This window comes from Phacochoerus africanus, chromosome 11 (genome assembly GCF_016906955.1).
Source record: "Phacochoerus africanus isolate WHEZ1 chromosome 11, ROS_Pafr_v1, whole genome shotgun sequence".
Classification (NCBI taxonomy): domain Eukaryota; kingdom Metazoa; phylum Chordata; class Mammalia; order Artiodactyla; family Suidae; genus Phacochoerus; species Phacochoerus africanus.
Window position 1 is genome coordinate 121,752,168 of NC_062554.1, and position 17,306 is coordinate 121,769,473.

Genomic DNA, 17,306 nt, shown 5'->3' on the forward strand with positions numbered 1-17,306 from the left:
TTTCATGCATTTTTAAAATTTCCCTTGAGACTTTGTCTTTGGTCCATGAATTATTTGCTAGTGTGTTGTTTAGTTTTCAAGTGTTTGAAGACTTTTCTGTTGTTGATTTTTTATGATCTGTCTTGGCATATGTTCATTGAACACTTGAAGAGACTGTGTAGTCTGCTGTTGAAGGATGGAGTGTTTATTAGATCCCTTTAGTTGATGATGTTGTTGAATTCTATATCTTTGCTTATTTTCTGTCTACTTGTTCCATTAGTTGTTGAGGTGGAGAGTTGATTTTTGGTTTTTTGGAGGGTTTTGTCTTATAGGGCCGCACCTGTGGCATATGGAGGTTCCCAGGCTAGGGGTCAACATGGAGCTGTAGCCGTTGGCCTACGCCACAACCACAGCAATGCCAGATCCAAGCCGTGTCTGAAACCTACACTGAAGCTCATGGCAACGCTGGATCCTTAACCCACAGGGTGAGGCCAGGGATCGAACCTGTGGATGCTAGTCAGATTTGTTTCCACTGAGCCATGGCGGAAACTCTGAGGAGAGTTGAGATCTCCAACTATACTTGTGGATTTGCCTATTTTTATTTTCAATTCTATCAATTTTTGTTTCACATGTTTTGCTAGTGTAGTGGTTTGTTATAGATACAATTGGATTGCTACATCTTCTTGGTAGACTGACTCTGTTATGCTTATATAATGGCCCTGTCTGTCTCCAGTAATTTTCTTTGCTCTGAAATCTACTTTATTTGATAGTAAAATAACCACCCTGCTTGCTTTTGAGTAATGTTTACATGATGCATACTTTTTTATGCTTTTACCGTCAACATAGCTATATTACTATACTTGAAGTAAGCTCTTACAGACAGAATGTATTTAGGTCATTGTTTTTTAATACCTGGAGTTTCCATTGTGGCTCAGTGGGTTAAGAACTTGACGAGTCTCTGAGGATATGGGTTTGATCCCTGGCCTTGCTCAGTGGGTTAAGGATCTGGCATTGCCACAAGCTGCAGCAAAGGTTGCAAATGCAGCTCGGATCTGGTGATGCTGTGGCTGTGGCATAGGCCAGCAGCTGCAGCTCTAATTCGACCCCTAGCCCAGGAACTTCCATATACCATAGGTGTGGTCATAAAAAGAAAAAACAAAAACACATAGTTTTTAATCCCTTTGGCTAGTCTCTTTTAATTGATATATTTACACCATTGACATTTAATGAAAAAAATTTTTTTTCTTTTTAGGGCCTACCCCACAGCATATGGAAGTTCTCAGGAAAGGGGTCGAATTGGAGCTGCAGCTGCTGGCCTATGCCATAGCCACAGCAATACCAGATCCAAGCTGCATCTGCGGCCTACACTGCAGTTCACAGCAACATCGGATCCTTAACCCACTGAGCAGAGCCAGTGGTCAAACGCACATCCTCATGGATAATAGTCAGTTCATTACTGCTGAGCCACAATGGGAACTCCTAATGAAATTATCGATAGGTTAGAATTTAAGTATGCCATTTTCTTTTCTGGCTTTCTCTGTTTTTACTTGAATATTTTAAAATTTCCATTGTGATTATCTATAACATTTTTTACCTTCTCTCTTTATATAGCTTTTTTAGTGGTTGGTCTCAGTATTATGTTATATATATGCATAACTTAGCACAATGTCCTAGTGTCATCATTTTACCAGTTTGAGTGACTTATAAAAACTTTATATCTAAACTTTATACCTCCCTTTATATCTCTTTACCCTCCTTCATTTATAATGTAATGGTTTTAAGTATTTTCTCCATTAATTTAGAACCATGTCGAACAGTGTTATAATTTTTGCCTCAGCTGTCAAGCATTCTTTGGAAAACTCAAGAAGAAAATAAAAGCCTGTTATATTTATCCATATTTTTGCTCACTGGGTTCTTTCTTCTGTCTTGAAGTTCTTAGGCTCCTTCCTTTGTTATTTTCTTTCTGTTGAGAGAATTCAACAGTTCTTTTCTTTTAGAAAACTATTCTCTTAGTTTTCATTTATCTGAGAGCGTTCTGATTTCCCCTTCATTTTTTGAATGATACTGAGTATAGTATAGACATTGGGTTATTCTCTTGCAGCACAGCAAGTTAAAGATCTGGCATTGTCAAGGTAGCCGCTTGGATCACTGCTGTGGCACAGGTTGGATCCCTGGCTCAGGAACTTCCACAGGCCATGGGCATGGCCCTCCCTGCCAAAAAAAAAGAATCTGTATACCTTCAGTATAAGATATGGGTTTAGGAGTTCCCTTCGTAACTCAACAGTTAACAAACCCAACTAGGATCCATGAGAATGCAGGTTCAATCCCTGGCCCTGTTCAGTGGGTTAAGGATCCAGCATTGCTGTGAGCTGTGTTGTAAATCACAGACATGGCTCGGAGCCCACATTGCTATGGCTGTGGCATAGACCAGCAGCTGTAGCTCCAGTTCAACCCCTAGCCTGGGAACTTCCATGTGCTGTGGGTGTGGCCCTAAAAAGCAACAACAGCAGCAACAAAATGTGGGTTTATAGTTCTTTTTTTTCCAGCACTTGACAGATTTTGTGCTACTTCCTACTGGCCTCCAAAAGATTTCTTCTGAGAAATCTGCTATCACTCACATTGTTACAACCCTGTCTGTTAAGGTGTTGGGTTTTTCTTGGCTGCTTTCAAGGGTTTTATCTTTTGTCTTTAGGGTTTGGGGTAGGGGGGCAGTTGTTTTTTTGTTTGGTCACACCCATGGCATGTGGAAGGTCCTAGGCCAGGGATCAAACCTGCACCACAGCAGTGGCAACACCAGATCCTTAATCCGCTGAGCCACCCGCTGAGCTCCAATCTTTAGTTTTCAGAAGTTTGATTATTTTGTGTTTTGGCATAGTTTCTTTGGGTTTGTTTTATTTGAGATTTGCTCAACTTCTTTAATCTGTAGGTGTATGTCTCTTACCAAACTTGAAGAGTTGTCAGCCATTATTTCTTCAAGTACTTTTTCAGCTCCTCCCTATTCTTTCCCTCTGGGCTCTAATGACACAAATATTAGATCTTTTTTTTTTTTTTTTTTTAACGGTTGCACAGGTCCCTGAGTCTCTTTTCTTTCATCTTTTTTTTTTTTTTTCAATTTTCTTTCTGTTGTTCAGATTAGGTAATTTCTATTCTCCTATTTTCCAGGTTGTAGACTCTTTCCTCCGTCATCTCTATTCTGCTGTTAACACCATTCATTAAGCTTATTTTGGTTATTGTATTTTTCAGTTCTCACATTTCCTCTTGGTTTTTATTTGTGTCTTTTATTTCTTTTCTTTCTTTCTTTTTTTTTTTTCTTTTTTTTGGCCATGCCTGTAACATATGGAGGTTCCTGGGCTAGGGATCAAATCGGAGCTGCAGCTACAGGCCTACACCACAGCCACAGCAGTACGGGATCCTAGCTGCATCTGCAACCAACAGCACAGCTTGTGGCAACTCCAAGTCCTTAACCCACTGAGTGAGGCCAGAGATCGAACCCACATCCTCAGAGAGATAGCATTGGATCCTTGACCTACTGAGCCACAGAGAGGATTCCCATCTTCTATTTCTTTGCTGAGATTTGCTATTCTCTGTTGAGGCTCTCTATTTTTTCATTGTTTCAAGCTTTTGAAAGCATTTAAATGCTTTTGAAAGCATTTTAATCAAACAGTTGCAACTCCTCTGTCCTTTCATTTTGTGCATCTACTGATTGACTTTTTTTTTTTGCTTTTTTTTAATTTTCTTTTTTTTTGCTTTTTTTTAATTTTCTTTTTTTTTGCTTTTTTTTTTGCTTTTTTTTTTTTAGGGCCACACTCGTGGCATATGAAAGTTCCCAGGCTAGGGATTGAATCAGAGCTATAGCTGCCATCCTACACCACAGCCACAGCAACACCAGATCAAGCCATGTCTGCAACCTATAGCTCAGCTTATGGTAATATCAGATCCTTAACCCACTGAGTAAGGCCAGAGATCAAACCTGCTTCCTCATGGATACTAGGCGGGTTCATTACCACTGAGCCACAGTGGGAACTCCCCTGACTTTTTTTCATTCAGTTTAAGATCTTCCTGGTTCATCCTTGACTCTATCTTTTATCTCATCTTCACAGTTCACCAATTCCTGACAATGTTAGTCCCTAAATATTGCTCAGTTTTTGCCTGACCTCTCTGTACCTCATGTCTGTACTCAATTCTAGTCCTCATCATTCTTCATTTACTTTCCCTGGTGGTCTAGTGGTTAGGATTTGGCACTCTCATCATTTCTCATTGGGTTACTATAAGAACTTTTTCATTAGTACAGTATTCCTGTCTTCTCATTTCAAACTCATCTCCTTTACAATACAATATCTAGCACTGCACTGTACAGTAATAGAGCTCCTAGCTACATGGAGTTATTGAGCACTTGAAATGTGCCTGGTCTAAATTAAGATATGCTTTAAGTGTAAAATACAAACCAGATTTAAAGACTTAGTATGAAAAAAGTATAAAAGATCTATATTATTATTGATTATATATTAAAATAACATTTAGATAAAATTAATTTTAATAATATATTTTATTTAACCTGTTTCTTTTTAGCTTTTAAAATGTGGTTATTAGAAAACATAATATTATATGTGTAATTCTTCCTCCAGCTTTTCATGTAGCTGGCTCCTTCTTAGTACTCAGGTATCAGCTTGGAGACTGCCTCTGCCTGAACACTCTCTAAAGGAACTCTGCCGGTCTCAATCATGTTACGGTGTTCTGTTTTCTTCGTGGCACTTTTCACTGCCTAAAATCACCTTGTTTATTTGTATCTCTGATAATTGTCTACCCCAACTAAATAGTAAACTATTTAGTTTAGGAAATTTGCCCATCAGTGAATAAGATTAACTACTGTGTACTCGTTGTCTAGAATAATATCTGTAGTAGATATTATAATGTAGTAGATATTCATTTTTTGAATTAATGGTTTAAACTCTTTGACATGGCTTGTTGGCCTCACAAACCTGATTAACTCAAGACCACTAATTTTCAAGATTCAGCTCAAGTAAGCACCTCCTCCAGGAAGCCTTTCTGGGCTATTTCTCCTCATGAAAGCCTAACTTATTGATTCTTCCTCTATGCACAGTTCTACAGTGACACTTACGAGTTGTGATTATGTTTATTTTACATCCCTCCTCTTTCACACCCAGCCCTTAATAATTCTTCAGTACATCCCCATTCTCTTTATTTATTTATTTTTTTGTTAAATCATGCCCCCCCCCCTTTTTTTAAAGGCCACACCCATGGCATATGGAAGTTCCCAGGCTAGGGGTCAAGCTGGAACTGCAGCTGCTGGCCTACATCACAGCCACAACAACACCGGATTCAAGCCACATCTACAACCTACACCACAGCTCACTGCAATTCTGGATCTTTAACCCCCTGAGCAAGGCTAGGGATCAAACCTGCATCCCCATGGACACTAGTTGGGTTTGTTACTGCTGAGCCACGATGGAAACTCCCCATCCCCATTCTCTAAAGTATACTTGATTACCCAGTAGACAGTCAGCATATGTTTGTTGAATGTAGAAGTAAACTTATTTTTCTTTCGAGCTAATCCTAAGTATGATAACTATATAATAAATAACATAGCTAATAGTAGTAGTGTATATTCAGTAAACATTTGTTGAATGAATGAATGAGTGAATTCCTGTGTACTTTTTTATAGTAAAAAGGATATAGCAACATTAAATGCTTGTTATGTCATTGTAAAATATCACCACACTAGCAACTGTTTTCCTTAGCCACTTTCTTTCTTTTTCTTTTAGTTTTAATTATATAAGTAAAACATGGATATGTAAGTACTACTGTAAAAATAAAATCCAAATAATATATAAATACATAAAGTTAAAAGCGAGTTCCTTTAATAATCTTCCTTTCCTAATCAGGGATAGCTACCCCTGTATTTTTCTGTAAATGTAATATTATACACTATGAAATAATAATATACTGTAGTTTTTAAATTCTATTTTCCATATACCTCAGAAAAATTTTTTTAATGTTACATAATAGTTTTATGAAACTTTTTCAAGTTGAGATGTACTTAGGGAAACAGTGCTGTCTAGTACAAGAAAAGTTCCTTGGATAAAGATTCCTATTACTAGTTTCTCATTTAATCCTTAGGCCTAATGATTTCCTTTTTTTTTTTTTTTTTTGCTTTTTAGGGCCGCACCCACGGTATATGGAGTTTCCAAGGCTAGGGATCTACTGGGAGCTACAGCTGCCAGCCTATACCACAGCCGCAGAAACACCAGATCTGAGCCGCATCTGTGACCTACACCACGGCTCATAGCAATACCGGATCCTTAACCCAGTAAGCAAGGCCAGGTATCAAACCTGCAACCTCATGGTTCCTAGTCGGATTTGTTTCCACTGCACCACAACGGGAACTCCATGATTTCCGTTTTTGTCTCTGTCATTTTAAGATTATGAATTTTCTATCATCACAGAGTTGGAAGGAGGCAGAGTCTGGATCCAAACCCAGATTTTCTAACTTCCAATCCAATTATTTTTCTACTGTTTACACTCTCTCTGAACTTCAGCTTCTTTAACTGTAAAATGAGAATGATAATATTTATCTTGCCTGCCCTTGGATAAATTGATAATCACCTGAGGAGGTGTAATACATGTGACCTCAAATATTAACTAAAATGCACTAGAGATCAGGGAAGTATCTATATCCATTAATTTTCAGAGAACCATATTAATATCCTAATTCAATGGTTTGATTTTTTTGGCTATAGTAGTAGAACTAGGATTTGCTAGATGCCAAACTGTTTCTTAACTCAGTTTATCTATATAGGTTTGGGCTTTGAAAACAGTGTCCTATCTCTTTTGTTTCCTTGTTTAATTTCAGATTAAAAACTAATAAACTATTACTAGAATTTTGGTTGAAAGAAGTCTGTGTACTTTCTTTTCACAAAGTGCCACTTTTTTGGTATTTAATCTGTTCTTCCTGAAATATAGTTCAAGATGATGTCCATATGTAATTTCTCTGATTTCTGTCTTAGCGCTTTTCCCTATATATTATTTTCCTTTATCCCTTCTATGATGGTTGATGGGTACAAAACTCTAAGAAGTTTATTTTCATTTGTTTTAGATTCAGTAGATACCATTACCATCCATTCATATGTCTGGTATTAATTATACTTCTAAAATGGCAGGTGTCTAACAGAAGCTTAGGGTAGAATAGCAATGACTTGATTTTCTGTGATTCTGAACATGACAAAAGTGGGCTACTAGAGTTAGCCAAGAGAGAATTAGATGTAATTGCTTGCCTAAAGTGGTAATATCTTCCCACTACAACCCTTGAATACTAATGAAGGCAGATGAACCCAGGGAGAAGCACTGCTTATTTGGAAGTTGGGAAAAATCAGGTGAGGGTAATAATTAAAAAGAGACCAAAATGTAACATATATAGACCAGGTGCATGTTAATTATTGTTTGACGAAATCAATAAGCTAAAAATTACTTATTCCAAAATATTCTGTTAAAATGTTTTTTAAATCAGTAAGTGCTTATGTATGTTCATAGAGATTTCGTAGAAATAGTATGGGCTTAGAAAGGAGGAAGGCACTTAACCATTGTATCCTTTTAAGAATTATATTCTAAGCATAGAACTTATACTTAAAATCTAAAAGAAATAAATGAAAATTAGCACATTACTTTTAGTTTCATTATTAATTCCTTTTTTTTAACTCCCCTCCCCACAATTTTCTTACATATAGTAATTTGAACTCAATGATTTCTTTAGTAATTAGGAAAGAAAATCAGCTTTCAGTAATAAGATTTGGTATTACCTATACTCAGTTGAGAAATAATTGTTTTTCCTTACCTCCTGCTAAATGTAACTTACTGCTTTATTCTCATTTCACTTTTACAAGCAAACAAAATGATGTCTTGTAAAAACTAAATGAGGTAATTTATGTAAAGCATCTTTCACACAGTAAACATTCAGTTAAAAAAAAAGAATTGCCAGGGTAATTTGCAGTTAAGCTGCTAGCCTTTATCTCTTTTATTTTTAATGTTTTCGTCTTTATCTCTGTGTTGATCTTGTTTTGGAAAATATGAGAAGAGTGAATTTTTGCTTTATTTGCTAAAAATTCTTTATTCTTTGCAAATTTTAGTAGATATTATAGGATTTTTTTTCCAGTGCAACCATGATGCTAATTATTAAACAGTACTACTCAGCTAGACTCTTTATATGTATATAGAATGAGGTCAACAGGTATGTCAGAACACATCTGACTAAATCTAGATAATAAGTAAATATTTTGTTTGGTTTTTTAAATTGATAAATCCATATGACCCAATGCTATAGTTATAAATATTAACCAGAGTTCCCACTGTGGTGTAACAGGATCGGCAGCATCTCTGCAGCTTCAGGACTCAGGTTCAATCCCCAGACAACACAGTGAGTTAGGGGATCCGGAGTTGCTGCAGCTGCCATGTGGGTCACCACTGCACCTTGGATCTGGTCCCTGGCCTGGGAACTTCATGTGGAGCAGTCAAAAAAAGAAAAAAGAAAATGGGATGATAAATTTTAATAAATAAATAAATATTAACCCAATTTGCTTTTTTTGGCCACGCCCACAGCGTGCGAAAGCTCCCCAGCCAGGGATCAAACCTGTGCCACAGTAACGACCCAAACCGCTACAGTGACAATGCCAGATCCTTAACCTGCTGCACCACAAGGGAAATCCCAGACCCAATTTGCTTTTTTTTTTTGTCTTTTTTGTCTTTTTAGGGGCGCACCTGTGTCATTTGGAGGTTCCCAGGCTAGGGGTTGAATCGGAGCTATAGCCACCGGCCTACAGCAATGCCAGATCCGAGCCATGTCTGCAGCCTACATACACCACAGCTCATGGCAATGCTGGATACTTAACCCACTGAGCAAGGCCAGGGATCAAACCTATGTCCTCATGGATGCTAGTCAAATTCATTTCCCCTGATCCACGATGGGAACTCCCCAATTTGCTTTTGATGAAGAAAAGTTATTGTGAAAATAATTTAAAGCTGAAAATGTGTTTGTATCCAAGCTTGACTGTTCATTAGAATCAGTTGTGAACCATTTAAAAGACTTTTATTTCTGTTACCTACCATTGACTTTCCAGGAGAAGAAGCTGAACAGTGGTGTGCGGGTATACGTTTAAAAAACAGTCCTCGGGTCAGAGTGGGCACGGGGGCAATGATTTGCAGTTTTTGCTGATTTATATGGTATAAATATGGATTGCCACAACAGCCAATTTCAAGCTGCTAAGATGATTAACATGGAATGTTGGAAAAAGATGTATAGTGTTTCCATTACATAGATAACAATAAACATATAACCTAAAAGAGTGAATAATAGCAAAATTTAGTACAGTAATTAGGAAGGGATGGATTTTGAGTTTTTATTACCTTTGTTTTTAATGTAACTAATTATGAGTTTATGTCATTTAATTTTTAATAATGACCATTCAACAACCAGTTAGCAGAATTTTTGAAATTTTAACAATTGGCTCATAAAGCTGGTATAAACTGACTCTAACACAACACTAGAGCTCCGAGATATTTGAATTTTTTTAAACTGAGTTGATGAAAGCAACCTGCCAGCCAGTTATTTTTATGAATTACACATCTAATTCTAAGGCTGAAGAAGGGATTCTATAGCCAGACCCAGAATGTCTTTTCCAGCCTCATTTCAAATCATACCCACTCCCTCACATCCTCTGTGTTTCACTCACACTAGATTTAGATTACTTGGAGCTTCTCAAACATACCTTGCATTTTCCCACCCTCATGCTTTTTCATTATCTTCTTTTAGCCTTGAATATCCTTGCTTCATCTGCCTGACTTTTGCAACACTATTTATTTATCCTTCTAGAAATAACCCAAGTGCAGTTTCCTCTTACTTCCCACTTTTGGAAACATTCTCATTCTCCTTAGTACTTTGCTTATACTTTATTGAGCTCAAATTTATCATCAGTAACAAATGGCTCTTTTAACTGCAGAGTGCCTTTAAATAATCCTGTACTTAACACTTTATTATCTAAAAATGATTAATAAGTACTTGTTTATTTTAACAGGAAAGATAATGGATAATGCATGGTACATCCTTTACTTTCTGAGCCTTTGGGAATCTTAACCAAATTTAAACTTTTTTTAAAATTAGATGACATCTTTTTTTTCCTGATGGTTGAGGGCCATATTAGTAATAGTTATATACGAATATCCTATACCCAGAGAACACAATATCATGATTTTCAAACTTATCAAAGAAGAGTGTCATTAGAGAATATATGAAGCCCTTGAGAGTGAAACAGTTGTGTCACTGCCTTTGTAAATTATTTTTATTCTTCTGATTTAGTCCACTTTATAGTGTTCTCAGCCCAAAGTTACATTATAGTGTTCTTAGCATAAAGTCAAATTAGGCCTTTGTATCATTAAACAATGTCCAGAATAAGCAAAAATATCATGCTTTGCTTTGTGATTTGAGAGAAATTTGCTTAAATACATTCCTCATCAGTCTGTTGCTTTCTGCCACTTTATCTAGAATTAAAATTATCTGATTGCTTTCACAATAAGAATTGATAAGATCTAAGTATATGGAGGAAACGTTCTTGGAGTATAAAAACAATCCAAGGATTTCTTGAAGCAAATGCAGCACATTCCTTGCCAGTGGCATTTCCTAATTTTTTTTTTATCTTTTACCCTAAGCTGCCACCTGATGGCAAAAATTAAAATGACATCTTTTGTAATATTCAGAATCTCCATCGCAATTATTTGAAATTGTATGTTCTCAGCATAGAGCCTTCAAACTCTAAATGCACATCTGTACAAATTTTATGTACTTAATGAATGTTTGGTAATTACTTTGGTCTTTAGGAGAATCAGATTTATTATTCACCTTTGTTAGACATTGACCCTATAAGGAGATTTGCTTAAAACCTTATTTCCTTTATGGAGCTTAAGAAAGAATCTGTTTTTTATTTATTTTATTTAATGAAGAGTTTTACTTGAATCTAGTCATTTTCTCTTTTCCCTTTCCCTTTTCTTTCTTTAGAACGAGGTCACTCAGACACCGTGGTGTTCTTTTACCTGTGGATTGTCTTTTGTATCATCAGTTCCTGTTATACTCTCATCTGGGATCTGAAGATGGACTGGGGTCTTTTTGATAAGAATGCAGGAGAAAACACCTTCCTCCGAGAAGAAATTGTATACCCCCAGAAAGTATGTGCAAAGAGTGCTTGTGTTTATTTGAAACAAAAACAGGTGTACCTGTTACAGTATATACCCTGTCCCAAGCTAATGTAATTGGAGAAAACAATTACCAAAAAATACTAATCCATTCAGTCAACAAAAATATATCAGATGTTTACTGTATGCTGGGCAGTATAGGAAATAAAGTAAAAATTCTGCTTCTCAAGGAGGCCATGATCTATATTATAAAACAGGTAAACAAACAGATTGTAATACAATGTGATAAAGTCTAAAATAGAGGAATAGGAGTTCCTGTTGTGGCTCAGTGGTTGACGAATCCGACTAGGAACCATGAGGTTGCAGGTTCGCTCCCTGGCCTTGCTCAGTGGGTTAAGGATCCAGCGTTGCCGTGAGCTGTGGTGTAGGTTGCAGACACGGCTCAGATCCCGCTTTGCTGTGGCTGTGGTGTAGGCCGGCAGCTACAGCTCCAATTAGACCCCTAGCCTGGGAACCTCCATATGCCGCAAGAGCAGCCCAAGAAATGGCAAAAAGACAAAATAAAATAAAATAGAGGAATAAGTAACTTACCACCATTTATAATTTATCTGTGAACGTGCAATTCCCTCCCTCTGAAATGCCCTCTTTGCCTCTTTGTTTGCCTTGCAAACTCTTATTCCTTGTTTTTAAGAGTCAGTTTAAGTATTATTTTCTCTAAGAAGCCTTTTTTTATTTCTACAAGCATAATTAGCCATCCATCCTAATCCCATTTTACCCTATTAAAATTTCCATTATGGCAGTTATCACATTGTATTATAATTACCTGTTTAGGTATCTATATCCCTCACTGCCCAGCATAGTCCCTGCCGTAAAGTATCACTGACAGTATTTTTTTAACATGAGTTATAGCAATAATCCCAATGTGCAAATTTAGAATATATGACCAAGATACTACGCATATCTTTATAAATCTTCTTTGAAAAGAAAATAATAGTAAGCACAAGTCAGAGAGTAGACATGTACTCAGGTAAGGATGGCCTTTTGTGTTCACCAGATGTGTGCGCCTCATTGCTCTTTATACTGTTTTCACCTTACTGAGAGATGTAATACATTTATTTCTTATTATAATGGTTGCTTTGATGAACTGTTTACATCTGTTCTTCCTTTTAAATTGTTCTTTTGATATCTGTGCAGTAAAATTAGTTAATAGAATCTTTCAGTTTCTTTTTTATTACATATTTTCATGGCCATAGAAAATAAAGTATATGCTTTTGTACATTATTCTTTGCAAATGTATAAGAAGAATGTTCTGGGGGAATCACCCTTTCAATTTTAAAAAGGCAAATATTAGGAAATAGTTATATGAACCTTAAAATCAGTTGTTCATTGTTAATAATACATACTATTGAACACCACACCCAGATCCAGGATGCATTTGTGTTATCTCCATATTAAATCTTAACTTTTCTGTGTCTCTTGACCTCAAGTTAAGTGTATTCCTTCCAAAAGACTCTGAATTTTTGGTAACATCAGCTTCCACATCAGTCAACTGTGGATCAGTTGACTAGCTCTTTTTAAAGACAGATGAACTTGCAGCTCTTCACTAAGAAGCCTAATAATGGTTCATAGCATTTGAGTTTATCCAAAAATTACATATCACTGTATTGAATGAATGGTGGTGGGGAGAAGGGGGTGTGTTAATGTGTTAAAATCTTCATAAAGTTAATCACATTGGTAGTGGATAATGTCCAAAATGGATTATTCAAGATACAGCAATATACATACATTATTTGGAAAATATGGGGAGGATAAATACTAGGAGAAATTGCTACAAATTTTAAAAATGTTTGTCTCTAGAGAATGGGATGAGAAAGTGGCAAGAGAACTGCTATTTCTTTTGTTTAATAGCCATCTAACATGACTAGTATCCCTTTGTTAAATTTTGTTAATAAAATAAATGCTGTGGCCTAATATATAGCAGTGGTAGTTTCCATAAGATACCACAACCTTTAATGTAATAACCTATATGGGGAAAAAATCTGAAAAAGAATGTGTATATGTATAGCTGAATCACTTTTCTGTATATCTGAAATAACTTGACATTGTAAATCAGATATGCTCCAAAATAAAATAATAATTAAATTGGAAAAAAATGACAACCTTTAAATACATATTTTTAAAGAGTTAATTATCCAGAGATTAATAATGAGAAAATCCATGAATTACAGTTTTGGTCTATTGGCAGTTTGTATTCTTAAGACTTCTGTGTAGCTAAATCTAGACTCCTAAGTACTGGGTTCTGGTACCTGGATAAACTAGTTGAGTGCTGTCTTCCCCATGTGAGAATGGAACATTCCTAAAATTTAACTATGTTTGCAAGTTTAATTTTATTTACTGACATCAAAAACTAGGGCAGTTTGACTGCTGTATAGCACTGGGAACTATATCTAGTCACCTATGATGGAACACAATGGAGGATAATGTGAGAAAAAGAATGTGTGTGTGTGTGTGTATATATGTGTATGTATGTATGTATGTATGTTTGTATGTATGTATGTATGATGGGACACTTAGCTGTACAGCAGAAATTGACAGAACATAGTAAATCAACTATAATAAAAAAATGTGTTTAGGTTGAAAAGCACTAATATAAATGTCTCTAGTTTAAAAAAATTAGAGCAATATGATAATGAAAGTGCAAATAACAGAGTTGATAAATCTGCCAGTATTTTGTGATATTAACTATTGAGTAATTAGTCTATTACATACATATTAGAATATAATCTCAATAAAATCAAGGATATCATCTGGCTTGTATTTCTGAGGCCCAGAGGAGAGCCTATTATACAATATGGGAATGAAGTAAATGATTACTGAAATTCAGTAAAACTTCATTTTGAATATTGTACCATTTAAGAAAAAATTAGGAGTTCCCATCGTGGCGCAGTGGTTAACGAATCCGACTAGGAACCATGAGGTTGCGGGTTCGCTCCCTGGCCTTGCTCAGTGGGTTAACGATCCAGCGTTGCCGTGAGCTGTGGTGTAGGTTGCAGACGCGGCTCGGATCCCGTGTTGCTGTGGCTCTGACATAGGCTGGCAGCTACAGCTCTGATTCTACCCCTAGCCTGGGAACCTCCATATGCCACGGGAGCAGCCCAAGAAATGGCAAACAGACCCAAAAAAAAAAAAAAAGAAAAAATTAAATTGGTGAAGTCTTTGTAAAATATAAAAGATTTTTTTTTCTTTAACCTGTTCTTGTCAATAGGGTATGTGATTCTTGCTACTATGTTTGGTGTGCTTATTCATAAGAAACATGATAGTAAGTGTACTCAATTTGCTTATTATTCCTCAGGCCTATTATTACTGTGCCATCATAGAGGATGTGATACTGCGCTTTGCTTGGACTATCCAAATCTCAATTACCACCACAACTTCGTTGCCTCATTCTGGGGACATCATTGCTACTGTCTTTGCTCCCCTTGAAGTTTTCCGGTAAGCAAAGTACTGAAAAGTTTATCAGAGATTCTCTTTACCTAAAAAGTTGCTCAATACTTATAAATTAGAATTTATTAAAACTTAGATCTGAAAGACTGAACTCTTTCAACTTTGCTTAAACTTCTGATCAGCCTCAGAGTTGGAAGATCCTGGTGGAAGGACTAAGAGATTAATTCTTACAAAGTTAAAACAGCTACCAGTGATGACCTGGTTTTTTTAGAACTAGCTCCATCTGAACATCCCAATGGCTAATGGACATAGGAATAGGTTCTTAACATGTCTAGTCATGGAGGAAATGCAGATTAAACCTGTATTTGAGATGTAGGTACTTTCCTACAATGGCTAAAATGAAAAATACAGACACATCGGATATTGATGAGGATGTAGAATAGGAACAATTGGAATTCTCTGCACGGAAGGTCAGTGTAAACTAATACAACAGCCACTTTGGAAAAATTCTTTGCTTGTACCTACCAAAGCTGTGCATGAACTCCTGGGTACATAGTCAGCAAGAATGCCAACCTAAGGCCACCAAGATCCATGCACAAGAATGTTCACAGTACTGTTTATACCAGACCAAAATGGAAACCACCCAAATGCCCAGCACTATTAGAGTAGATATAAATTGTGGTATATGCACACATGCAAATCTATTCAGTAATGAGAGCAAAAGACTAAATACAACAACATAGATGAATCTTATAAAACATTAAGCAAAAGAAGTTAGATGCAAAAAGTATTCCCTGTTTGACTCCAAATTTATAAAAAAGCAGGCAGAATTTATCTGATATGAGAAGTCATAGATAAATAGTATTTTATAAATAGTATTTTATAAAATACTATTTATCCATGAATAGTATCTATTATCTATAAATAGTATTTGCTTTTGCGCAACAGTGACTGGAAGTGGCACCAGGAGAACCTCCATTTGCGGGGTAAGGGGGCAAGAGTAATGTTGTTTATTGATCTGTGTGCTGGTTACATAATGGGTTCACTTCATGAAAATTCATCATGCTGGGCCCTTCATACTTGTTCACTTCTCTGAATGTGTTGTATACTTAATAAAAGGTTTTTAAGTAAATTGAAAAAAGGAATTGGGTAATTCCAATTGTGGCTCAGCAGGTTAAGGACCCAGAGCTGTCTCTGTGAGAATGCAGGTTTGATCTCTGGCCCGACTCAGTGGGTGAAGAATCTGGCATTGTTGCCAGCCACACCATAGGTCACAGATGCAGCTCAGATCCGGTGTTGCTGTGACTGTGGGGTAGGCCGCAGCTGCAGCTCCGTTTGATCCCTAGCCCCAGAACTTTCATATGCTGCAGGTGAGGCCATTTAAAAAAAAAAAAAAAAAGGAATTGGGCTCCATTGGAAGGGTCATGAGTAGAAACACAGAGGTAAAAGTCTTAGAAATTACAATTAAAATCTTTTTGAGAAAATCATTTTTTACAATATAGCAGGCTGGGTTATTCAGCCCAACCTTCTTAGTGGAAACAATAAAAATGCCAGATCAAACGTTTCAAAATCTTCCTTTAAAAAAAAAAAAACTTCCTAAAAACATCAAGATCTGACAAGATAGCCCAAACTCTAAGTGAAAGCAGGTACCCCCAAGATAAGCAGAACACTAAGGCTCGTTTTGCCCTAAGGAAATTTGCCACACTTAGAGACTTTGAGATACATTTGTGATAGCCAATTGAAATTTGTATGTACTTAATAATATAGCTTGAAAATATGCAAAGCAATGAAAAGAAAAAAATGAAAAAATTTGAAAAGCAAATAAAAAATAAAAGCATGAAAAAAATAAAAAGCAAGTTAAAAATTAGTTTTTATTAAAAAAATAAAAATATTTGTAAAATAAAAATTGAAAAAAGAAAATATCAAAGTAAAAGTTGACATTGCTAAAAAGTAGAAGTAGATGAATGTACAGTTTTCGAGGAGGATTTTAACATGCTTTTCTCAATAATAAACAAGTAGTCAGTTGACCAACTTAATCTAATTGACATGTAGAGGACTATACAACTTCTAAATACAAATGCTTTTAAATACATGTAGGACATTTACCAAAAGTAATTGTATACTGCACTATAAAGGAAGTCTTAAGAAATTTCAGAAGCGTGAAATCACAAAAAGATATCTGAAAATTCCAAAGTGTTTCGATATTAAGTAGCACATGTCTAAATAACCCCATGGGTTGAAGGTGAAATTGCAATGAAATTTTTAAATAATTTGAATAGAACAAAATTGAAAATGTGACCAAAAAAAAAAGGTCAAATGTAGCTAAAGCCTAGTGTATAGCCTAAATGTATAAATTAGAAAAGTGTACAGCTCCAAAAATTAGAAAATAGTTTAAATAGCAAGTCAAACCTCCAAAAAGTAGAAGGAAATATAAAGAACAAATTAATGGAATAGAAAACAGACATATAATAGAAAATTAACAAGCCACAATTATTTAAAAAGACTAATAAAATTGATTAAATATCTATACAGTACTGATAAAGAAAAAAAATGAAAGAAGGTATAAATTATAAATATAAAAAATCCTAAAGACAGGTGGTTTTTTTTTTTTTTTTGCTTTTTTAGGGCCATACCCGTGGCACATGGAGGTTCCCATGCTAGGGGTTGAACCAGAGTTATAGCTGCTGGCC

At 35.8% G+C, this 17,306-nt stretch overlaps 1 protein-coding gene across 1 annotated transcript in view; it reads left to right on the forward strand.

The window, feature by feature from the left end:
• The window catches only part of XPR1 (xenotropic and polytropic retrovirus receptor 1), a 226,736-nt gene that overhangs the window by 198,749 nt on the left and 10,681 nt on the right, over positions 1-17,306 (forward strand). Inside the window, exons 12-13 of the mRNA XM_047752002.1 lie at positions 11,039-11,205; positions 14,525-14,664. Of these exons, the coding sequence (XP_047607958.1) occupies positions 11,039-11,205; positions 14,525-14,664 (307 nt within the window). The remainder of the gene's footprint in view (positions 1-11,038; positions 11,206-14,524; positions 14,665-17,306) is intronic.